The sequence below is a fragment of the Heloderma suspectum genome, chromosome 1 (assembly GCF_057233095.1).
Source record: "Heloderma suspectum isolate Gila_16-S chromosome 1, 16-S_ref, whole genome shotgun sequence".
In the NCBI taxonomy this organism is placed as follows: Eukaryota; Metazoa; Chordata; class Lepidosauria; order Squamata; family Helodermatidae; genus Heloderma; species Heloderma suspectum.
In genome coordinates, this window is record NC_139458.1 from 157,994,201 (window position 1) to 158,019,935 (window position 25,735).

The 25,735-nt window shown below is 43.8% G+C and overlaps 1 protein-coding gene across 8 annotated transcripts in view; it reads left to right on the forward strand.

Annotated features, from left to right (window-relative positions):
• The window catches only part of CCDC93 (CCC complex scaffolding subunit CCDC93), a 63,205-nt gene that overhangs the window by 19,053 nt on the left and 18,417 nt on the right, over positions 1-25,735 (forward strand). For all 8 annotated transcript variants that reach the window (XM_084808309.1, XM_084808258.1, XM_084808263.1 and 5 more), the window contains 11 exons: positions 1,253-1,289; positions 2,094-2,186; positions 4,699-4,749; positions 6,886-6,972; positions 13,658-13,774; positions 15,598-15,660; positions 18,181-18,254; positions 20,070-20,151; positions 22,445-22,516; positions 25,050-25,121; positions 25,415-25,523. In XM_084808309.1, the coding sequence (XP_084664435.1) occupies positions 1,253-1,289; positions 2,094-2,186; positions 4,699-4,749; positions 6,886-6,972; positions 13,658-13,774; positions 15,598-15,660; positions 18,181-18,254; positions 20,070-20,151; positions 22,445-22,516; positions 25,050-25,121; positions 25,415-25,523 (857 nt within the window). The remainder of the gene's footprint in view (positions 1-1,252; positions 1,290-2,093; positions 2,187-4,698; positions 4,750-6,885; positions 6,973-13,657; positions 13,775-15,597; positions 15,661-18,180; positions 18,255-20,069; positions 20,152-22,444; positions 22,517-25,049; positions 25,122-25,414; positions 25,524-25,735) is intronic.

A 25,735-nucleotide genomic window follows, 5' to 3' on the forward strand; every position in this document is an offset into this window, starting at 1 on the left:
TCTCCCACAGTGGCCAACCACATGCTTCTGGGAAGCCCATGAGTAATAGCCTTCTCCCTCAGTTGTTCCACAGCAACTGGTATTCAGAAGCCTGCTGCTTCTGGTGCTGGAAGTAGCATCCTGCTCCCTTTTAAAGTTGGTGGCCATTACTGCACTTCGTCGTAGTGAATTCCATGGTTTAACTATGTGCTGTGTGAAGATTCCTGCATGGAGCAGGGGGTTGGACTCGATGGTCTTATTGGCCCCTTCCAACCCTACTATGCTATGATTCTAAGACTCCCTTCCTTTTATCTTTGCTGAATCTCCCAACATTCATCTTCACTGGATGACCCTGGGTTCTGGTATTATGGGAGAGGGAGAGTGGAAAAACCTCTCGGTCCACTTTCTACACACCCTGCATAGTTCTCTAAACAATTCTCATGTCTCCTCCCAGTTGCCTTTTTTTCTAAACTATAAAGCCCCGCACTTGGTAACCTTTCATTGTAGGGGAGTTGCTCCAGCTCTGTGATGGTTTTGGATGTCCTTGTCTGCAACTTTCCCAATCCTGCTTGCAGATGCAGGACACTGAGCCATGGCCCTTCCTGCTCCACTTCGTTTTGAAGCTTTTGTCACATATTAACACCTGATTGATTGCTGGAATACGGTGGAGCTACTCCTTTCTGGGAAGCTGAAATACAGCTCCAGCAGAAGGAGAAGTTTAAACTTGAACTTCAGTGGCAAGGGCAATTACCGAGAGAGAGAGAGGGAGATTGGGTAATTAGTGCCTCAGAGGGTAAAAGTTAAACGCTCTGGGAAATGGGCTTTCATTAGCAAATCAGCAACAAGCCTCTGAGCCGCGTTCTCAGGTGTGTTGTATTAAAACCCCAAAGCTGTGGGGCAATGTTTGAGATTTATTTTCCCTCGCAGCATCCAGAGCTGTGTTCTCCTATAAGGAGACTTGAGGCACTTTCGTCTTTTTGGCACCGTTTAGCTCTGCAAAGGTTTATAGAGCACCATAAGGTTTTCCTATGATGATGAAAGGCAGTGCAACAGAAAAATGAAGTTCAGTTATTGTGTATAAATAATAAGACACTTTTTCACAGCTTTATTTTGAGCATACAACTAACCCTGAGCTGATGTTTTGCGTGTTTCTGTTTTGCTCTAAAAAGCATTGAAAGCTGGCCTGTGCATGTGCAGAAAGCCACGTTTTATGAAATTGAAGTGAATCTAGCCACAAAATCTTGTTTTGTTTCTCTCTCTTTATATCCTGTAGGAGGTATGGGTTCAGCAGACAAGGAAAAGTTGAGAAGGTAAGGTTGTTTCTTGCTCAAAAATCTAGGTGAAATAATGAGGTTTTGGAAAATGGACATGGCCCAGGCAAAAACCTGTGGAGTCCAAAACAAAGACAATGTAGCCCCCCTGCCCCCTTATATGCTCAAGCCCTTGATAACTCCAAGGTGATCCCTGTTAGCCAATCATAGGCTGGCTGGAACAGTTTTCCTAGGCCCCAGGAGGGGAGGGGGTGAGAGTTCGCACAGGAACGGAACTGTCATCACCCACTCCAGTTAACTGGAGTGAGTTAATTCTGAACTCGGGGCTAGAGATATCCTGAGATAACACACGCCCAGGTGGTTTACCACTATGTGCAGTTTCAGCCTTATGAAATGGAAAATTACAGACCGTTAGGTCGCAAAAAGAAAATGGAGTTCTTGACAACCATATCTTGTTGATGCTGTACACCTGTACCTCAGACAGTCAAATCTTGTCTTCTGAACTAAGTCACTGTGAGGGAGCGGGGGTTTGGAAGCCTGGCAGGTAATTTGGTAATGCGTGCTATTGTTTGTATTTTCTTACTCTGTGTGGAGTGTTTCTATAGTGTCTTTTTAATGTATATGTAAATTATTCTTGTGGGAAAGCCCTGTTCCATATGCCTAACACCACTCACCCTTCTCTAATTCCAGCCTCATATCTGTAATGCATTTGGTACATACATATGTGTTGTATAGTGGTTGTTCCCTTTTTGTATCCTTTTTTTCCGCTTGTGATTTGTAGACAGCCCATTCCTCCACCTTTTCATCTTTATCTTATTGATATCTTTTTCTTCTTTTTAATAGGCTGAAGACAAGAAAATGGTGCTGCCTGCCGGGCTCTTACCAGTAGGGAAGACTGAGACCTATACTGAAGATGACTTTCAAGCTGCAGAAGAGGTGCACAAAACTGATAAATTGGGACTGGCGCAATCTGGGGTCATTTACTTGCCACGGAGTTGGGGGGCTCCATGGGCCCTTTGAACTCTGCGGGCTCGCACCACTCCCCCACCACCTCTGGAAGTGGCTGGTGGCCAAAGTGGTGGAAACTGCTGAAATCCCAGCTATTCTGCTGGGGACTCAGGCACGATTTTATTGGTATAATATGATTTTAAGTTTTTTTTTAGTTCTTTTATGTTTACACAATGTTTGCTTTACTGTTCAGTGCTCAGGAATCTGAGCTTTTTTTTGATTTAGAGCCAATTATAAATCTTGTAAAATATATAAGTAAAGATGGCGGCTGGCCTGTGTATTGCCCACCCCTGCACTAGATCAAGGATATTGGCAGATTGGGACAGTGGTGGGGAGAAAGGAGATCTCCAGAAGCTTTGGACTTCAGTTCCCAGAATTCCTGACTTTGGGTCATGCTCGCAGGGGCTTGTGGGAAATCCAAAAGATCTGGTGATCTGCCTTCTGCCCACCCCTGGATTAGCCTCCCCCCCGCTTCCATATTTTGTACCCTGTAGATGAATGTGAACTCAGAGAACCAATTTGCAGTCTAGTTTTGATGTGCTTTGGTCCTGAAACTAAAGTCCAAACACGTGTGGTAGAGCTTCACTGGTGCATGTACATTTCACTGGTGTATGTACATTTTGCTAGATGGCTTTATTCTGTTTGTTCCATTTGTATCCCACTCTCCTCCTGAAAGCATGTGGTGGTGTAGATAGGATTCTCCCTATGTGATGATACGGAATTTCAGCGATTTCATTCTGCATGTGCTGTTTGCATCAAGTGCACCATGTATACATCTTACACTTTGATATCCATGTCTGTTTGCAAAAAGTAGAGTGTGAATATTCTGTGGGGAATGCTGTTGCTGCGAGTGCCTCACGAAAAGGCACTCCCTTTGCTTTATGTTTGCCTACAGTAGAGGAACAGAGAGTGCTGCTTATAGCATTGGGCGATGAGAGCTTTATGTTCATGTGCACGAGCAAGTGAGTGAATATCCATGTCTTCTCATGTTATACTGGCAGCACGGGAGCCGCTATAGCAGGGATGTTGAACCTCTTTCAGTCCGAGGACCAAATTCCATTTGGGAGGAGCTCTTGGGGGCCACATTCCAGTGGTGGGCATGGCTAAAGGCAAAGGGGGTGGGGCCAAAAGGACCAACAGGACCAACATATTGTAGCTTTAAGCTCTTATTGCCAGTAACCGAGCCTCAGAAGAGGCATTTCAGTTGTTTAGAATGGGGAAAACTCCACAAAAGCGAGGAAACTACCAAAGGATAGGAGGTTGCGGGGAAGGAGGCGTGGCCAAGGGAAGGAGGCGTGGCCAGTGGAAGGAGGCGTGGCCAAGGGAAGGAGGCGTGGCCATCTGCAGACCCAAGGCTGGCTAGCAGGACTTGGCCCCTAAGCCTGAGGTTCTGCGTTCCTGCATTATAGTGTAGCTTCTTCTCAAGAGTTACGAGAAGGCCTAGGACACAACCTGCATCACCTTCCTCATCCTGGAACTCCAGGTTGTTTTTTTCAGTACCTGCTAAAGACATTGGCCGGACTGACCTGCCACAGTTTTAGATTTTAAATTAGTGCTGTGCCGAAAATTTCTCCCAGATTTTTTTTTCAACCATTCTCATTCAATTTGATAGAAGAGAAATTGCTTTTGAAAAGAAAATTCAGTGGTGAAGAAATTTTAGAGATGGGTTTGGGTTTGGGTTTCTTGGGCTAACCTTACTTAGGAAGCTGCCGAGGAGTGAGCACAAGTTTTTCATTGTACAATCTTCCCTCCAGCAGCATGTAGCTGCCTCAGCTCCCCACACTTCAATGGAAGCCCAGTTTAAGGCACCATAAGGTAATCCCTCCCATAGGGCTTTTTCAGATCAGGACGTGCAGGCAGCTTGGGGGGCCAGCTGTGATTAGGTAAGCTCAAAAACACCATAAAAAAACATCCTGAATGAGGCAGACACATGGAAGCCTCTTTCATGGGGGGAGAAAAATTCAGGAAATTGGAGGACAGATTTTGTAGAGCACTAACTCCACCTCATCTCTGGAGATAGACACCACACTGCCCCTACCTGCATTGCGGTGGGGGCTAGCCTGCCAAGACAGCAGATGCTGTTGCAGCATGAAAACCCCCAAACCCCTTACTAAAAAAGAAAGAAGCTGTGCTACAAGCCCTGCCAATGGGGAGCCCTACCTGGGAGAAACTGCTGAGAATTTCTCCTCCCCCTGGAGAAATTCCATGAAATTGTCTCCCAAATTTCTCTGCCCACAAGTAAGGTGGAGAATTTCAAGAGGCCATTTGCGCACAGCTCTATTTTAAATATTTTAATTCTGTGTTTTGATTCTTCTCCCCACCCCCATTCCTCTTCTTCCCTTTTATTGTTCACCACTTGAGGGTCTTGTCAAATATAGAGCAAAACATACATGGACTTTAGAAACCAGCTTTTCTGATCTTGACGTTTATTTTTCATCAGCTTCGTATTAAAACATTGATGACTGAGATGGCTGCTATGGGAACAGAAGAGGTAAGTAGTTCTTGGTTTGTTAGTCATGGCTCTGCTTTTAATGTTTAAGTAGTTTTACAGTGCATACCCAAAGTATCTGGCAGTTTAACAAGGAAGTGTAAGCAGGAATATCTGCAAAAACTATTTGCAAGAAAAAAATATCTCTGAAAGTATAACTCGTGCCAGATTTCTTATAACCGAAAGGTTTCTCCTTCATGGAGCTATTAATTGAAATCGGAGGGAAACTGACTTGGTGGAGGAAGTGTGTCGAGTTGCACTCTGTACCCATTAAACCAACTTGGTAGCACAGCACATACAACTTACTCGCATCCCTGCCGTTTCCCCCTGCACCTGCATGTTGACTTGAAAGCTGTCACAACTGTTGAAATGGGGTTAACTGGGGTGAGATTGCCTGAGGCATTAAGCTACTGTGTAAATTGACACAAGGAAAACACTACCAAACATAAAAGATGGTGTTTCTCATAAGGTGTTTAGCTTCTGAATCAGCTGGTGGGCCATTGCCTATATAGGTATACGGTTTGTTTTCAGTGAATCGTAGGAAATTGTAAATTCTCTTTGCAAATTCCTGTCCACTAAGATTTCCAAAGTCATTATTATTAAGAATGATAATAATTATGAATAATTATCATCCTTTCTCTCCCACTCATCCGCGGAAAAGACTTCCAGAGCGGCTTGCATACACTCACAAGACACTGCCTGCCCTCAGGATTACAATCTAAAAGACCTGACACAAAAAGGATAGGGAGGGAAGAGGAGAAAAGCAAACATGGGCACCAGTTCTTAAAGATAAATAGTTCTTATCATGAGCAGCTGGCATGGAAGCAGTGCAGGGGGAAGAAGAGCCTGATGAAGCAGAGCTGGTGGAGTGGCCCTGCGTCCCATCTCCCTCTGCTGCTCTTCAAGCACTTTCTTCCTTAGCTAGGTTCTAGTGGTGCTCGTGTCCTTTCCCATGCACAAGTCCTTCTGCTCCTCTACTCAATGCACGTGCCTCAGCGTTGCGAAGACACTCATTCGCTTGCGTTGATGCCTATTCCTTCTGTGCGGGCATGTTCTGCTGACACCCCGCCCGCCCGCTTTCAGTGACAGGCACACAGATTCCTCCCACTGGTCATTATCTGCACTATCTGCATTCCTGGGGTGCAAGGCCCGCAATGTCCCTTCTGCATATATTTTAAGCAAGAGGCCCTTGCAGTGAATCGGCAGCAGCTCTTTTCCTCTGACTGTATGTAACTGAGCCACTGACATGGAAGCTTTGCCAAGGTTTTTCATCAAGGCTGTCAAACATCAGGCCTATGGGGTTCCCCAGGCAGCCACACCCCCTTTCCCCCAACCACCAATCATTTGGTGTTATCCCAGCTTTTGCACATTTTTTTCCCCATTCTGAAAGGTTGATATGCTTCTCCTAAGGCTGAGTTATTGGCAGGAAAACCTTCAAGCTAAAATAGACTTGTGTTTGTGGTATTTTGGCCCCCGCCCACCACTAAAACCTGGTCCTGGATTGCTTCCCCAACATTGAATTTGGCTCTTGGTTAAAAGAGGTTTGACAACTTTTACATAGTAAATGTTGTCACATCCCATTCTTGCAGACCAGGGGTGGGCAACATGCGGCCCACGCCACCCTCTGCTACAGCCCCAACTGCTCCTCAAATTCAGGAAAAATATTTTTAAAAGAAAAGAAAAAAAGAATGTTATCCATAGTGGCTACAGAGCACCCAAAGGGTAAAAATCACTTGTAAACTAGATAATTTTAACACTTTTGGTGTTCCATAGCCACAGCAGACTCCATTTTGAATTGTTTAAGCTATTTTATTTTTCAGTGCCTGCAGGGAGGAGCAGCTCACAGGAAGTTTTGGGTGGGCTGAAAATGGCCCCCAGAGCTTCTGCAGTTACCTACCCTTGTTGTGAACAGATTCCTAGCATCAAAGAAAGCTTGGTAGTTGTTGGCTACTCTCCTAGCCACCTTTATCCTTACATCCGCCCTCCCCCCCATCCAACCATGATGCTTTCAAGGACGCCAGGTGATGCAGTTAATCATAATCACCCTGGAAACAGGGATTGCGTCGTATGTCAAACGGCACTGATTTCCAACAAGAGGCCCGTTTGCATGCCATAGTAAGACTTGTGTTGTACTTGCAGGGCAGACTGACTGCAAGCACCGTAGGTCAGATAGTTGGACTTCAGTCCGACGAGATCAAGCAGATTGTGTCTGAGTATGCTGAAAAGGTAGGTGATTTATGCCTTTTGTATTTAGCAAATCATACTTGAAAAACTGCTTGTTAAAGGCTTCAGCTGTCTGGGCTTCAGTTTTCTTGGTTGTCTTTTTAAAAAGACATGCTTTCTGAAATACTGGTGCTACTTAGTGTGATCCCAGTTTACCAAAGGCTCTTCATTAGGTATGTGCTCTTGACACTGGGTTGGATCAAGACTTCACCTTCCATGGACAAAAAGAATCTCCTTCCATCTATAGAAAAGTTTTGATAACTGCAGAGGAGAGGAGGAAGGGTGACTTGCTGATTTCACCACTCTCCCAGCACCAACTCGCACACTGTTCTGGAGGGCCTACCCCTCCCCCCACCAGCAGAAGCACAATCTGGATCCAATATACATCTCACTAAGCCACCCTGAGAATGGGTCACAGTGGGTTGGTTGTTCCGCGAACAACCCATGGTATGCCAAATGACAATCAGGCTTTCTGTGGCTTGTGCTTCCTGTCCTTCCCCCTCAGTCCTCCAGCCAGCCCTGGCATGTATCCCAGGCAACTTTGCAGCAGAACCATCTTGTCTCTTTGTCCCAGCCCCCCTTCTGCTCTGAGTGCTACCCCTTTTCGTTCCCTGGCTTTTTTCCCCCAGTGCTTCAGGAGCACACAAATGGAGTCATTTTTTGGTTTTTGTTTAATTATTATTTTCCCATTCTTTCGCGAGTCCGCAAGAGTGCACGTTTGCCTGTCTGTTATGTGTAGCCTTGCCTTGTCAATTTCCTTGTATGATACAGCTGTCAAAGGGAATGCTAGTGGAGTAGGTAACATACAAGGAAATTGACAAGGCAGACTGCAGATAGGCTAATTTACGAACCCTTGCCAAGGACCGGAGGGAAAATAATACTAAGGGAGAAGAGGAATCTATTTGTGCAACTGAGAAGTACCGAAAAAGGAAATAAATGCGAGAGTAGTAGATGCACCAAAAGGGGGTGGGAGACAATATCTCTTACTTGCCACTGAAATCTTCTTTCTATTAAGTGTTGAACTGATGCTTGTCAGTGTCCTCTTCCCATTCAGTGCTTCCCCGAGTCCCCAGCAAGTCCAAATTGGCTCCCCCTCCTCCCGGAAATGCAGTAACTGCTCCGCCAAGGAGCTGCAAAAAGAGGGGAGACCTGTGGGTTTGTTTGGTTTGTGTGTTGCTTATTGTTTGTTTTCCCCATTTTTGATGCTGCTGGAAATGGATGAGCTGTGTTTGGGGTGTTGTTGTTGTTGTTAACTAGAACTGAGAGCAAAATTCTCTTCCTCTATACCAGCCTTTGACAAGAGGCACTTAGGAAAGGGGGCATGGTTCAGTGCAAGGGTTTTGCATGCCAATTATTTCTGTCACAATGGCTGGGTTCTCATGATCAGGGAAGGAAAATAAGCCATCATAGCTTATTTTCCTCACCCTGTGCCTGCTGGTCACATCCCCAGTTGTTACCGTAATTGTCCTTGCCAAGCACACTTTGTCATGTCGTTTGAACTCGGCAAGTGGTGTGCGATGGGGGTGGGTCGCAAACATCCCACAACCCTAGAACAATCCATGGATTCTGTGGTGTTCTGTATACCCACCCGCCGTGCACTCTTGCTGGGTTTGGAAGACACGACAAACCGTGCCCAGCGAGGTAATTATAGTAATGATGGGGTGGGCAACCAGCATGTGCGGGGCAGGAAAATAAGCTAAGATGCCTTATTTTCCTTCCTTGATCATGAGAACCAGGTCAATGTCTGGCATCTCCAGTTAAAAAGACCCTGGGAAAGATCTCTGCCTGAGCCTTTGAAGAGCTGTTGCCTTCGGAATAAATGGTATAGGAGTGGGTGAATCAGTGCTCTGACTTCATTTAATGCAGGCCCATGTGGTCTCTTCTCCACTCTCCAAATGGGCATCCCATGTTTGCCCGTGGGAAATCAAGGTGTAAGACGCGGGGGCAGGGATGTATGGATTGTGTAAAATCTGTTCCACCTCTGTTCTGCAGGTTGTCAGGCGCCTTTCATTCCGTCATCCACCCGTCAAAGGAATTGGATTTTTTCCACTTTCAAATTTGCTTTGCACAAATGTGAACTTGTGCAAATTCCCTTGTGCAGAAATGCACAAATTGTCTCACAAAGTGTGCATTTTTACGCTTTAGCCTAAGGGGGTGTTTGGGCACTTTTTATTTTTGCGTGTTTTTCTACGATGAAATTTGCGCAAAATTCCCGAAGGTTAGAGAAACAGTCTGCAAGTCCATGGACTCCACTGGGCATGGGGAAAACTAGTCCGCTGCGGAATCCACAGGTCAGATTCAAAACCCCGACCTCATCTGGTTCTGTTCTGTCGCAGATTTTTCCGACATCCCTACCCAGGGGTATTCCATCCTTAAGTATTTCATCTCTGTATTGAGTTGTGTATGTCATGCTCCCACTGCACCTAAACACACATGCTCCAAAATGGTCAAGCCCTTACTATGAAATGGTGTCAGCATTGTTGTTGTTTCATATTTATATATTAAAAATATATTGCCAACCTTTGAACTGTGGTGCTGGACCATTTGCAAGGAAGTCAATTCCTGGGGCAAAATACATTTATTTCCAGCCCCTAGTCCAGCCTTCCCCGACCTGGTGCCGTCCAAATGTTTTGGACTATAAGTCCCAGCACTCCTGACCATTGGCCATGCTTGGTGGGGCTGATGGGTGTTGAAGTCCAAAACTTTGGGAGGACGCCAGGTTGGGAAAGGCTGCCTTAGAACACTGCCAGGAATGGAGAATGGCTTCTGAGGATACAACTCTGCCTGCTCTAAATGTCTGTATTTGTGAGTTTTCAAATATATAGAGAGATAGTTTGTACCCAATGGGGCATATTAAGTGTACACAGGAGCTGTCAAAAGTAGATGTCGGCTGCTGATGCTAATTATGGAGTTGGGCAGAAGAGTAGCCAGTGGAGCTTCACATTTGGAAGAGGCTTTATGCGATTGGTCGATAAAGCAGTTCTGTTGTTTTTACCTGCAAAAGTTTTTTATAGCAGTAATATATAGCGCTTGAAGCCATACTGCGTTTACAGATCATTCCATCCTTATTTCCTCCTCTGTATCTCTTTCCCCAGCCCATTCCTCCCATCTTTCTGTAGTTATAGATTTTAGGAACCTGGCTCTGCTGTTTTTGGCTTTTAGGCTGATAAAATGGATTTCCTGTCAGCGTGTAATGAAGATGGCTTGAAACAATGGGATTTTTGTTTTTTTTGTTCTTCGAGTCTTTGAGCACATTGGTTAGCATAGAGCTGTCACTACATTACACCTTAAATGCAAGGAAGTCCATCTTTTGTGGCTATTGTTGAATCTAAAGAAGTGGAAGCTACATTCGGGAAAGAAAGCATAGGGATAAATTTACTCATGCTTGAACGGCGAGGGACAAATGAAGCCATCCAGGCCCTGCGTCTCTGACCAGAGGGAACAGGGAAAAGGTTGGACTTGCTTTTGGGAAATCTCTGGGTTGCCACTGTGAAGACAGATTGTGTCCAGTGGTGTTTGTCCACCAGTAGAATGGACATTGTTGGAGGAATACGTCCCTCCCCTTTCCCACTCCTTGTAGTCCCCTGTGTCTGCTCTGGGGGTTTGGTGGTGGGGTGCAGGAGGAAGGAGAGCAAGAGGAAGCCTACTTGTGTGGTGGATGTAGCCTAGAATGATGTAATATAGCAGTTATGTTGAGGTTATGGAGACCTCCTGGATGTGGAGGGAACATGCACGGTGGTGCGGGAGGGAGGAAAGCAAGTTGAAGTCCCACTGCGCGAGTGGAAGTCCACTCCCGTGACATTGGATTTAGCCCAGAATTGTGTAATGCAGTAGTTATGCAGACAGTTTGGAATCTGGACCTGAATAGGAAGCCTCATGAAAAGAAAAAAGTACGTCGTGTTTAATTTCTAAAGCACTTTAGAGTGAACCAAGTGCTTTAACATTCTAATTGTGGCCATTTTCCTCCTGGTGGGAGGCCTCTTGTCCCTGTTGTCCCTTAGGGATCCTGAAAGAGATTTGCAGCCCTGGGCATGAAAATTCTGCCTGAGGATGGCATCTAAGGACATCAGCTACTTTGGGACTGTTACAGCTCTCTTTGATCAGATAGTTATGTACTGTCAATGTTATGGAACCGAAAGGGCTCCATGAGTGGGGCCATTCTTGAACAAGGGAATCTTTTGGGGCAAACAAGGGAATGATTAAGTGCTTTGCATGTTTAAAAGCACCGTACTAGTTGCAAAGTCATCTAGCTCCTGCAAAAATCAAAGAATCTCTGTGTTCACGTAGGACAGAAACGTCTTAGTAGCCTGAGGAGAGGAAGGGAGCTGCAGTTTATTGGATCAACCACAGTGACCTACGATGTGTCACTCAGTACATTTGCTAACTGCAGATTATTCTACATCAGTTAGCCTGTAGAAGTAGTCCAGCAAAGCTGCCAAGAAAAAAAGCTTTACATAAGTGGTTTTTAATCATTTTTGCCCTGCCTTTAAGCCGGCGAGGGCCCTCAAGGCAACTTCTAAAAATGAGTAGAAGGGAATTCCTTCATGCTGCAAGCAGAGCGCAGAAATGGTCAGGAATTTATTGTGCTCTCAGATTTTAGTACTGCTGCCCCTAGAGCAAAAAGCAGTCTGTTCATAGGATGATGGTTAACAAGACACGTTGTTTGGCAGATACACTATTCAGCTTTAGTGAATAATGATTTGTGGTCTGATGCTCACATTAGATGCTCACATCCACTCTTTGGTCTTAAACTTGGACTTCTTATGCTTCATAGAATTATAAGGCTAAAAATCCTTCCCCCCCCCCCACTTTCTTTAAAAAATAATAAATCCTCCTCAACATCTTTCTAGTTCAAGACCCTGCAGCAAGATGCCCTCAGAAAACTTAGTTTCCAGCTAACCCACCTCCCATAGTTTAGCTCAGGTATAGGCAATCTGGTGCTGTCCAGATGTTTTGACCTACAACTCCATAAACCTTGACCATTGGCCATGCTGAGTGGGGCTAATGGGAGTTGTAGTCCAAAACATATGGAGGGCACCAGGTTACCTACTTGTGGTTTAGCTCCAGCTCTAGATACTGACTAGATGCCCTGCTAATAAGCAACTGCCAGTGTGTTGTTGTTTTCTCTTTAGTTTGGAGTCCAAGCATGCTGGCCTTTTTCACAGAGTTGGCACCCTCCTATCTGGCTGGAAGTCTTGTGGGCAATAACAGTACAGCTGCCACTCAGAAAGTGAGCTCAGCCCTCCTGTTCTGGTTGAATGGCGCCATTCCAAGTTCTCTGCTTCCTAGCCGATTTTAATGCACTCATCTTGAACCTATTTTCTCAAAATGAGGACATTGGCTGTTGGGGGAAGGACAGGGCGCAACAGGAGGAAGGACTTGATATTCGAGGAATTCTGACTCAGATTATTCAGTCTGTGCTGTTTTGTTTTTCTGAGGTAGAGGCAACATCTCACTTGGCAAATCAATGGCAAGTTCAAAACAACTTGCCAAGAGGGCATTTGTAGAGACTGCTGCATGTCTTCATTACTAAAAAACACAAGTGCAACGTTAAAAGGGATGCTAAATGCCAAAAATGGATTGTTCAATTATTGTCAGGTCATTGGTAATTTAAAAAAAAATCATTCCTAAATAAATAAAAGGGATGCTAAATTGAATATCCATTCCTGAGTTTTGTCATCTGTCAGTGCATGGGAAAGCCACAAGCAGGACATGAGTGCAACGGGCGGCACCCTCCCACCCATGCTCCCCAGTCACTGCTGTACATACACAGGCATATTGCCTCTGATACTGGAGGAAGCATATAGCCATTGATAGCCCTATCTTCCATGGAAGGATGTGTGCAAGAGATCACAGAGTTCTTAGTCTTTGCTAAATGGTTGTGATCTAAAAAGATTGCAAAGCATTAGCTCCTGTTTGAAACAGCTATCAATCTGGCATGATTTTGAAAATAAATTACGTAGTAGAAACCTTTTTTACTTCAATTTCAAACAGCCAAGAAACCTCATTTATATCATACTATATGTCTTCCGTACCTCTACTTGCTACACCTCATGTTTCAGTTTATTAGTAGCACAAATATATAATACTGTTCAAAGACTTGTTTTAACAGGTCAGATGCTGTAGCCATCCCTCAACAGTCCATTTTTTTTATCTGTGCCAAAGAAAAATAAATTGTGGAATGCTGGCTTGTTGGAGAAATGCTAATCTTCATCACAACAAAACAAGCTTGAAAGGCTTCCTCATTTCTGCCTGTTTTAGATAGAAGTTCTGCAGAACAATCTTCACAGTAATCAAAATGAGCAGCCAGATACACAAAAATTGTCTAAAGGGAATTATCAAAATATTTCCTCCCCTGATAGCATTGATTACAAGTGGCTTATTCAGAGACCTAGTGGAAAGGCAGCATCTCCAAAATAACTTATCTGCAGGGTAAACACCCTTTAAGGGTCTCAGCGCTGCTGCAAAACATGAGCTGTGCCAACTGTAGCCCTTGCTTGCTCTCCGTAACACAAAGGCACACAGCCTCCTGACCTCTGCGTTCTTGTATGAGGCTGTCTGGTGGTTTATTGGGCAGTCCTGTGCAAAGATTAGACCAGCCACTGTCCCTGGAAGTCTGACAAAGTGTTGAGCGGTAATCTGTTTGGGTGCTCTTTCTCTTCCTTCATCTCCCTCCCCCACCCCCAAGCAATCAGGACTTTCTGCAGAAGAGCGTCCAGAAAGACTCGGAGCGGCCCAGCAGCACCGAAGGAAGGTGGCATCTCTAAACAAGCAGATCTTACAGAAAACTAAACAGCTGGATGAAGTATGCTTTTTTCTTTTTATAAAGATCTTTAAATTATTTATAAACCACTCTGAGCTGATGGGGAAGCTTCGCTTATAGCTTCAAACACGGTCCAAGAATCAAGAGTTGAGAAATCGGTGTCCTAATAAGCATTGGTTAAAAGGATTTTGTACTCCTATGTGTAAGTAGAGAGTTGGGCATATCCTCCTTAATGACCTCTACAGAAATAACTGATGCTGTTTACTGGCTGCCAAAAACTAAGAATTAAAGCGGTCAACTGTGTTTAAGCAGAAACAATGGCAATATTTTAATTCGCATAGTCTGAATATCAAATATAGTTGGTACTTAAAAGTTGCACAGAATTGTCTAGTTCAGCCTTCCCCAACCTGCTGTCTGCCAGATGTTTTTGACTACAACTCCCGACATTCCTGAGCATTGGCCAGGCTAGCAAGGGCTGATGGGAGTTGAAGTCCAAAACATCTAGAGGGCACCAGGTTGGGGAAAGCTGGTCTAGTTTATACAAATTCGTTCAAAACGATTGTCTTCTTTGTTCAAATGCTAGGAGAACTACCTGTGACGCTCAGTACCCATTCCCGTAAAATATTATATTGGGCTTCACTAGACCACTGCTAAACTGGTTGTTGTGACTGTCACAATCGATGCTGTTTTATTGCTTCTGTTCCATCTGCCTTTTTTTCTTACTAACACTTCCACGAAGCACAATGGAATATGATTTACTAGAATCACCCTGATTTTCCAATATGAGTTTTCTATGTATGGTATTTCCCTGTGCTTCTTTAGTATTTGTTTATTTATGCTAGCATTTTTTTTATTGGAGTGCATAGGGTGTGGGTAGGGGCCGGTAAACAGACATTGGATTGTATGCAATGGGGGCATTGCACTAGTGGAAAGCACTTCTGCTTATGGAAGGCAGAGCAACCAATTTTCACCTCTCCCCCCCCCCCTCTCTCTCTCACACACACACACACACCTGCTGCAGATCCTCCTCTCCCATGACCCCTGAATAGCAGCTCCTGAGGGTTGGGGAAATCCTTTGGAACGGTACGGAATAGCACAGAGGGATGCAGTGGGTAAAGGAGATCAGTGGAAGTTAGGTCCCTTTCTGCTAGTTCAAAACCACTATTGTAGCCTTCTTGAACATGGTGCCCTCCAGATGTTTGGACAACTCCCATCATCCTGGACAATTGGCCATGCTGGCTGAGGCTGATGCGAGTTGTAGTCTAACACTTCTGGAGGCACCACTTTAGGGAAGACTGCCTCCGGATGTAAAACATGAATTTGAGAAGCATCTGTGTCTAAAGAAGTAATAAAATACTATCTTTTTTATTATGGTCACCCAATGTTTGCTGTACGGTATGCATGTTTTATACCGACCTTTTCCTCGGAAACTGGATGTTCAAGAAATAAGAGGAGGAAATAATTGTTTCTGAGGTTCTTTCTACTTTTTAAACACATTTTCTTGACCATCCAGCTGGAGCAATAGTTCTGGGTATCTTGAAAGCTTCTATTGGCCTTGATAAAGGTTATATGCTACTGAGAGCTTTGTTACAATGGGCCAACATGGCTACTTGTTTTATATTTACATTTTATGTAGACTATGTTTGATAAATGTTTAAATGTTTTGATGCAAGTTTTCTGACTGAATAATTCTATTTGAATGCTAATTATAAGAGGAACCAGTAGGTAAGAATAATTCCAGCATGGTTCTTATGCATACAAACCCCATTACCATGAACTTTTTCTGTGCTCGACTAAAAAACCTGACTTAACAAATTTGTTATCACTTAATTTGGCGTTCTTTCTGTCTCTCTTTTTGAAAACAGTTGCAGGCTAAATGTGCCGACCTGCAAGCAGGATGTAGTGAGGCCAAGAAAACACTAAATGAGGTAAAGTATTTTTTCTCCCCCACCCCACTTCCTTTTACTTAGACCAGCCTGAGTGAGCTAGAAAAAATGAACAAGAAAATGAAAAATCAGTGCCTTCACACATGCGAATAAAAGGAGTAAGCACTCTTGTAGCACTACAGTTTTCGTTGTTGCATGTCAAAGACGATTTTTGTTGTTGTGGTGGTGGTGGTTATTATTATATTTATTTATATCCAGCCTTTTCCCCAATACTGGGACTCAAGGCAGCTTTACAACATTAAAAGCTTGTAGTTAAAACATATAAATAGAAATATACAAAAGTTAAAAATACAATATATAATTATAATGTTATAATGTTATAACGTTATAATTAAAATAATTATAATATTATAATTATAATATATTATAATACAATATAAAAATACTTTACTATCTGCTGCCTTATGCCAGTTATCCAGATCCACTGCATCTCTCCCATAACATTTTATGGTAGTGTTCTGTCTCTCTTAATACTACGAGAATTTCCTTGGTATTATGGTTGCCAGTACTTTTGTTTGTTTGTTTTTGACAGAGGCACTCAAGCTTTGACTAGGTAGAAATCCCTGTTACAGGTACAAATTTCCCTGCCCATGCAGCTCCGTGAAGGGAGGGGGAAATTCAACAGGAGCAGCTTTTCATAATGCCTCTTTTACAGTGCAATCCTATACATGGCTACTCAAAGGTAAGCTGGGTCTTACTCTCAGTTAAACGTGTATAGGATTGCAGTCATAGCCTACAGTGTTGTCCTATTGCAGTCTGAGCCTACCATGTTGTCTGATTAAATAAGTTGTCCTGTTAATAAGGACAGTTTTGTGTGTGGCCTGCAACTAACTGGCATGTCCAATACGTCTGATGCAGAATACTATTACTCAACTTTCATTTTAAATAAAAAAAGAATTGATTTCACAATCTTGATGTATGAATTGCTGCAGTTCATAGATATTTTTTCTTCTACCTCTCCATTAACTGTGACAGAGAGCTCAGTCCAAGCTGTGTTGAAGCACTTAGCTTGGATTTACTTTGAAGTAATTATGTTTTGAACTGCAGGCTAAACATAGCCTGTTAGCCTCAATGGTAATTGAAAATCCCTCTTCTTTTAATTCACGCTCTGTTGTGTTTGGCATGGGATGAGTTGGTGCTTCCAATCAGTTCTATATCTAAGCTGCTGGAAGAAATTGTATCTGAAAGAATTAGCATTCAACCACTATTGGAGATTTTTAATGGACTAGTTGATTTGAGCATACGCTGCATCACTTAACTGTAGAATGTGTCCTGCAGAAATCCGTGTCATGTTCACATTTCATGCTTTCTAGACTTCACAGTACCAAACAAATGTAATGGTAGATAGACTTTTCTTTTGTAATCAGGGGTGGTCTGTGTATTTGTGTGGGTGTGGCAGCACCCCCTGCCTGTCAGGCCCCATCCATGGTGTGTGTGTGTGTGTGTGTGTGTGAGAGAGAGAGAGAGACAGAGACAGAGAGAGACAGAGGGATAGACTCCCCCGCCCCCAGTACTTACTTGAAGTTATGTGCTGCCTTTGGCTGCCCTCTTCAGTCCCTCTGTGAGGGTCCTCGTTGTTTTGAATGGCTGGAGTGGCTGCTTCCTGAATCTCATGTGCTCGGTATTACTGGCTGTACTCTCACAGCTCATGTCAGAGTTCTGTGTGTGTGTGTGCGCGCACACACGCACACTGGTCCTGATCCAGTTTGCCTGAACCAGTCAAGACCTAGCACTTAGCATGTGAAGTGGGTGCCCGTGAAGACACCCACAGCCAGTCCCTGTCTGAGTCCCCTCCCCCACTTATTTCTTTGCCTGCATGGAGCCAGAGCATTGGTCAGTTCCCCTTTTGTCATTCTTGTCCTTGAGGGAAAGCAGACAGGCAGAGCGAGAGAGCAGTAATGGTGTGGACACTGAGTCCTGTACAACAGTGGTAGGAATGCTGTGCTAAAGGGGTAGGAGAGAGGACTGTGCACCATCCTTGTGATCCTGTAGGCACCTGGGCCTGAGAAGGGCTGGAGGAGAGAGCGGTGGACCAAGCTGGGGCTAGGACTTGACCCTCCAGTGCCAAGGATTAAGGGAGGGGGCATGGCTCAGCGGTGGAGCATCTCTTTTGCATGCCGAAGGTCCCTGGTTCAACCTCCGGCTGGAAGAATTCCTACCTATCCTGGAGAGCCACTGCCAGTCAGTGTCAACAATACTGGGCTAGGTGGACCAAGGGTCTGGCTCAGTACACAGCAGCTTCCTGTGTCCCTAAATCCACTTGTGCCAGTGTTGAGGCCTTGCACGAGGTCCTGTGAAGCACGACTAATACCTCTTTTAGCAAAAGCTGTCCACGCTTTTATGGGCCAAGCTGGTTACAGATGAAAAGGCTGGTGGATCTTGCCAAGATTTTTTAAGAGATCCTGATAACCCTTAGAGGATTTAGCTTTCAGGTTAAGTAGATACCATCTTTTAACCTAGTCGGTGTTGTTTACATCTTCTGTTATTGATTCCAATTTTTAGGTTAAGAACCATAGTGAAAAACTGGACAAGGAGCTGGCAGCCTTAGAAATAGTGGAATCCCAAGCAGATTCAAAGTATGTACTCAGTTCCTCTCCTCTCTGGATTACCAGCTTGCTTTTGTATAAATTGTGTTAACCCTTTAGTCTTGTGTGTGCGTGTACGTGCACGCGCTTTATTCCAATTGTTTCTTTTCATAGTATCCTCATGTGGTGACGCAATAAGAAACCACAGGAAACTTCAACCATTGGAGAAAAGAGGAGAAGGCAGGGGGGGGGGGGATGTGCATCCAGATGAAATCTGGTGACTGAGCAGTGACTTGGGCACCAGGCCTACTGACATAGGTAGACCTGGCTCCAGAGAAGTTTGTGTCCTAAGGGTGCTTCCAGATGAGGCTTTTATTGTGCAATCAACCACATTGCTTCATTCATGGAATTTAAGTGGGTGGGGGGGAGGGGTCCTAGTGACGTTCTCTTCCCCATCCATGTTCTCCCCCTGCTTCTTCCATCTTTTCTCTTACCAGATTAAAAAACTCTTAAGGAAGAAAAGAAGGCATAGCTGTGCAGGGCCTTTTGAGTGTTAGTGCTAGGAGCTCTTTGTCTGGAAGCACCCCGTTGGGCTAGATTCCTACGTTCATTTTTGACATGGTGCAGTCACAGCACAGTAGTGATTCCCCCACTTCCAAATGCTTGTTTAGATTTTCACAGAGTAAGAGTTGGGAATAGTACTTGCCATTTTTTGAGTGCTCGAACACTTTTTATATTAGCTCAGTAATCCTTATATGATTGCTTATGTGATGTTCATATTACAGATGGGAGACTTGGGGCATAATCCTGTGGTCCTTGGGAGGATGTCTCAGGGGCCATAGGATTTTTTTGGATTTCAGTGTCTCAGAGAGAGAGAGAGAGAGAGAGAGAGAGAGAGAGAGATCTGACCTCACATGCTTCTTACCTCCCTAACATTGGAGAGGACAAAAAGGAGGCATGTTGGGGGTGTGCCGGAAAAGGCTGCCCTCCTGTTCCTTGAGGCAAACCTGAATGAGGAAGGGGAGAAACTAGGCCAGACCTGGAACTGGCATAATTTATATCCCTCCCATTGAGAGCCTTGGGAAGGAAGAGCTTTCTAAAAAGCAGCCATAAAAGGCCAAATGAAAGAGGAAAAAATCCCCACACCCAGCCTTAGAAAAAGGCTGTTCCTCCAACTTAGTTTCTTCCTCTCGCATAGGATTCATCTGCCTGAGTGAAATCCTATGTGTGTCTATTCAGAAATAAGCCCCGTTGGATTCAATGGTAAATAAACCAGGTAAATCTGTGTAAGATAGCAGCCCAAGTTTTTGCTGAAGGCATACCTGATTGAACCAGGAGTTTCCCAAAATAAAAAATGCTCCACACACCTTTCCTTTGAAAATTTTCACCCCAATTTGTACTATCTGTATACCTTAAAAAAATACAGTGGGCATGATCTAACAAAACTTTGAATAGGAAGATTAAGCAAGTATTTACATTTCTTCCTTTGAAATCAGTGAGATTTCAGTACTTCTAAGTTCAGGTGAATCATGCCCACTGTATCCTTTTGTTCAAACTGTGCATATTCAAAGTGGATGATCCATATTTTGCCTGTCTCCATTGTTTAAAAAATTATCATCTGAAAAGCTACACTATATTGAATGATATGATGGAGACATGTGAATCGTTCCATTGGAGAGTATCGTTTTTGTTCACGAAGTTTTAGGTTTGTATTTTATTCAGCGCAATTGTTACCTTACATTTTGTAGCAAAATCTAGGTTGCTTGTTAACAATATTTGGAAAGGTGTGGTTTTTTTTCTCAGACACCTCAGTTTTCTTAGAATATGTTTTCTAAATTCCCAAGAATAAATAATACCTTTATTTAGTGTATTGCAGAAGCTGCGAGCACTGGTGGCAATGAATGAGAACCTCAAAAGCCAAGAGCAAGAATTTAGAGCACATTGTAGGGTAAGTTTTAGAAAGTGATTCCCAGCTGTGACTGCACAGGACTTCCTTCAAGGTTCCAGATGTGTTCCTGTGCTTGTCTCTAAACATAGTTGAACACTGTATGAACAGTTGTTCCTAAGACCTATTGTGTATGCGGGGTTTGCAACATAGTAACTGGGGGGGAAAAACACTTCCTACATGGTCAGGCTTCATGTTACAAAAGTAACCTATGCCAGCATTGGGCAGAAGGTAGATTAGTAGTGGTTTCTGACTCCCAGTTGTTAACAAAAAAATAATGTTTCCACCTAAATTAGGCAGAAAGAAAGCTTGGGGTAAACAGGAGTGGACATCTGGGTGAAAGGACTGTGAGATCAGCTCTGGTACTTAAATCACTTAAAATACTCCATTCTTTATTTCTAAGTCTTTTCCACTTGACTCTGATTGGTAGATCTTGGTGTTCTAGTAAAAAAAACAAAGTAGAGCAGACAAGCCTGAAGTCTAAACCCCTGGCATATGGAATGCACTCTGGGGACCTTGTAGCTATAAAGCAGGATGCACATCAGGGGTGGGCAACATGTGGGCTGCAAGCCTCCCTAATGCGGGCCCCCTGCTGAAATTTGTGGTGGCAAAAAAAAAAGCAGTTTCCCGCTGAATTTCAGCAACAAATTGCTACGGAAGGCTAAAATTGACACATTCAGCTTGAAGACAAGCTAAATTTGTACGTTTTACCCCTCTGTAGCAGTTTGCTGCCAAAATTTGGTGGTAAACAGGTAATTTTTTTGCTGCCACCACCAAGTTCAGTAGCATGGAAATGAGTGCAGTGTGTGTGTGTGTGTGTGTGTGTGTGTGGTGTTGAAAGCGACTCCTGGAGCTCCCAAACTTGCCCACCCTGATAATACATTTTTAAAAATTTAGTTGCATAAGTTACATGGACTACATAGAATCATAGAATAGTAGGGTTGGAACATCTCCAGGGAGGGCTAGGAAAGAATCCTGCCTGAAACCCTGGAAAGCTGCTGCCAGTCAGTGTGGACAGTACTGAGCTAGGTGGACCAACATTCTGACACAGTCTAAGGCAGATTCCTCTGTTCCCATACCAGTGGTGCCAGGTGGAACTGTGGAGTGGGAACCCACTAACCACACAGTGATGGACATTTGCATGTTACCACTGTAGTGTGGAGCACCAAGCACAATGTTGTCAGACAGAGATTGTCTCTGCTGTGCAAAAAGCATGTTGAAAAGTCATGGTGTTCAGAAAGGGCATTAGTTTAAATGTAAGAGGAAGGAGGAAAGAATTGAAATGCTGTCCTATTAAATGGGGCAAAAATGCAAGTTGAATTTTCAGCTGTTGTAGATTAATATTTTGGGGGTAGCTAATTGTATATTGTTGCAAAGCAGTTTTCACTCTTGGGGTGCAACAAACTGAATGTTGCTTTTTCAGAAGGTCCATCAAACTTATTGGTGTGTGTGTGTGCATGTGCATGTGTGTGTAAGAGTATCTTTGGATCCTTTTTTGTACGCTGTAGTCATGGTACACTACATTCATCCTCTCAGGTCCTCCAGGTACCTCTTCCAAGGGAGGCTCAGGAGGTTGCAACAACAGAGTGGGCCTTCTCAGTAGTGGCCCCACAATTGTGGAATGATCTCCCTGACAAGGGCCACCTGGCGCCAACATTGTTATCTTTTCACCGTCGGGTTAAGGCCTTCTCTCAGACTTTTTGCAGCATATGATGAGGTTTAATCATGTCTTGGATTTTTCTTACTGTATAAAAATTATTTGGGGGGGGTGCACATGCACACACACTCTGTCTTTTTATATGTTTGTAGGTAAATGGGGTTTTATACTATGTATAATATGTTTTTAATAGTTTTTAATCTTTGTAAACCGCCCATAGAGCTTCAGCTATTGGGCGGTATAGAACTGTAATAAATGAAATGAAAAATGAAATGGTGTTGGTTGTGTTTTCTAATCAGTGAAGGTATGATAGCATGTGAAAGCTTACACCCTTTCCTTCCCTTTCTTTCCAGCTTCATTTGCATGAGAAACAGACTGTGCTTATTCTCCCCCCTCCCACCATCCCAGTGTGAAACCACTGACAATTCAGCAAGCTATTTTACATAATGAAGAACCTTTGCCTCTAGTGCCCCCAGCACAGAACACCACAATTTATTTTGTTGCCAATGCATGTATGTCTCGGGCTTTTTCGAATGCATAATTTATGAAAGAAACACCTCTCTGGCTTCTGTTTCCATAAAAGAGCAGCGTGCTTTCTAATGAAAATATACAATTATTATTATTTTCTCACTCTTCAAGGAAGAGATGGTACGCCTCCAGCAAAACATTGAAAGTTTGAAAGCAGAAGCAGCCGAAAATGGTGAGGAAAAGGTAAATGGCAAATACTTGGGCATTCTTATTAAGCAGTACTGTGAAATCGTCTTCCTCTAATTCTAATTTGTTAGAATTGTAAAATGCTCACTGCCTCCTTGCTCCAGTGAGGTATCATCTTCACTTAGAATGCTGACAGCATTTTTCTCTTGCTAGCCGGCTAGATTTTTATTTATTTATTTATTATTAAATTTATTAATCACTCATCTGGCTGGTCACCCAGCCACTCTGGGCAATGTACAGCGTATAATAAAACAGTTTAAAACAATAAAATTCTACAATAAAAACGTTTTCTGAAATACCCTAACCCACCCCAAATGCCTGCCTGAACAACCACGTTTTTAATGCACAGCGGAAGCTCATTAAAGAGGGGGCATGGTGGAGTTCCCTAGGGAGGGAGTTCCACAGAGTGGGGGCCACCACAGAAAAGGCCCTCTCCCTCATCCCCACCAGTCTAGCTGTCCTGGCTGATGGGACAGAGAGAAGGCCATCCGAGGCTGATCTTGTTAAGCAGCCTGTCTGGTGGTAGGCATGAGAGAGAGAGAGAGAGAGAGAGAGAGAGAGAGATGATGCAAGTCTGTCTCAAGCCATTTTCAAATGAGCACTTTATTTTAACAAAGCTGTATGTATTAATTCCTGTCCTGTTCTTACTGAGGGCAGTTTCTTAGACAAGAATTAGTTCTTAGTGGATGCAGGCTACTTACATGCTATGTTAGTTACTAGGGTGCATGTATTTTTTTTTAGTTTTTTTGGACAGTGTGTCCCTTTTAAAGTACACTGAGGCTGCAATCCTGTGCTTCCTGGAAGGGCATTTCGGAAGCGGGGGCACACATAGGAGACAGGAGAGGGAGATCCGACCTTATAAGCCTACAGAGAGGTCCGTAGCCGGCGCTCCCCTGATGTCAGAGCTCTAATGTTGAAGAGGGCAAAAAGAGGGCAAGCTGAGGAGGCTGTGTGTCCACAAAATCTGACCCCCTCCCCTGCATTTTTTATAGCATGCCTACAAATGAGGGAGAGACTAGGTTGACCAGTTAATAAAACTGGCATAGTTTTATTTCCTTTCCATTGGAATCAATGGGAAGGAAACTGTTCAAGAAAAGCAAATTCTGCAACAAAAGAAAGTGAGGGGAGCAATGCTGCTCCACCACCTTCTGCAAGTGCAAGCTTGGCAGGGCATAGGGAAATACGTTTTTTCTGCCTTTGGTACTCCCTCTCCCTCCCCATAGGATTGCTCTGTAGATCACAGAGGCACATCTTTTTCTGGTTTCCATAAAAACACACAGTGCATATTTCACAGTTGACGTGGCACACATGCTGGGCTAGGACATCTAAATTGTTTAATGAGAAACTACCCTCATGAGTTAAACTACAGAAGTAGGCATGAGTCTGGACTCTTCCTTAAGAAGGTTGCTCTGCTCAGACGATGCTCCAGACCCTGTACTTCCTCCTGCGCACAGCTTGTCTTTTGCTTTCTTGTTTAGTGCAAACCCTGGTTCATGGTCAGAGAAACCCCCTTCAAACTCTGGTTTCTGATTCTAGTTTGGAGGGCAAGCGCTAACCACAGTTTGCCAATTAGGATGCCACAGCAAGCTGTAGTTAGCACTAAGCAGGAAACTGCAAAAGAAGCCGCATGTGAGAGGGAGGGCGCAAGCCTGCAGCTCGTTTCTGATGATCCAGACCATGGGCAAAAGGGTATTTCCTGTCCAGAAAGTAGAGCAAAGCAGAACTCCAAAAATACGTCAACAGGAGTTTATTCCCCACAAGGAAAACTGCAGCAATACACTTCTGGTAGGGTTTTCCCTCTCAGTGACTTGTAGCAGCTCCACAGCAAGCAGATGTTATCATTTTTCAGGGTATCCTGGAAGTATTTGGGTAGTCTCTTTCCTGGCTTATATAAACAAAAAGAAGCAGGCCTTAAACCAGGGATACAGAACCTTAGGCCTAGGGGCCAAATCTGGTCCACCAGGGGGTCCCCAGAAGACCACTCCCCTTCCCCTGATACCGCACCCTTTTCCCTGACCACCAATACTTGGTGATTTCTTGGCTTTTGTGCAGTCCCCCCCACCATTCTAAAAGGTTGAAATGCCCCTTCTGAGGCTTGTTACTGGGAGCAAGGGCTGTAAGCTGCAATAGGCTGGGCTTTTGGGCCCCTTTTTGCCTTTGGTCTCACCCAGCACTGGAAAGTACCCCACAAGAACTTCTCCAAAAGGGAATTCGGCCCTCTGGCAGAAAGAAGTTCTGTACCCCTGCCTTAAACTCATCCTGCCAGAATTGTAATACATTGGCTTCCTATTGGTCTCGGAGTGTAACAACTGTTTTGAAAAGAAATGTAGAACAGGAGTTACCAAGGCAAAGCACTAAGTAGAAAACAGAAAATATTCAAAAAGTTAAAATGTTGGTATCTTCTGTACTGTTTGTGCATAACTGAAACAACTGACTTCATTGTAATACTTGATTTTGATTGAATTTTTTTGGTCAGTATATATGGATCAGAAATGTGTGTGTGTTTTTTTAATAATGTCTCAAATCTTAGGAACCTGCTAAAATTATAGACCAACAGTACAAATCTGAGAGAGAGAAATTGCAAAAGATCAGACTGCTTCTGGTGAGTTGGTCTTGGGAGATGTACTTGTGAAATGCATTTCTATCTCGTACAGTATACTTTCTGGTTAATGTGCAGATGTCAAACTACTTTTGCAATGAATGTTTGAAAGTGTAAATGGTGTTTCCAAGTAATTATATGAAAATAGTACCTTTTGCAACAGAGAGCTGACAGGGAGAAGTGGCTGCATTGTAGCAATTGGTTCCATTATCGGGTTGTTTTTGAACATCAGACTTATTTTTAAAAACCTAATCAGTTCTTGTGTTTTGTTTTAACTCCCTTGCCCTGCTCCCCAGGCTCGACGAAATAGAGAAATCGCCATTTTACAACGCAAGATTGATGAGGTGCCCAGCAGAGCTGAGTTAACACAGTACCAGAAGAGATTTATTGAACTTTACGGCCAGGGTATGTATATCAAGTGGAGGTGTATTCCTCACAGCCAAGTGCGTTAAACCTATGGAGCATGATGACTGCACCTCGCTAATGCTGTTGCATTGACGGCTCTTTAACATTTGCATCCTCCGCCATCTACTTGCAAGGTTTTACAAAGCACCTATAAAAATTCCCTTGAGGCTGGAGATCTGATGCTTGTGACCATTTGGAATGATTTCTAATAT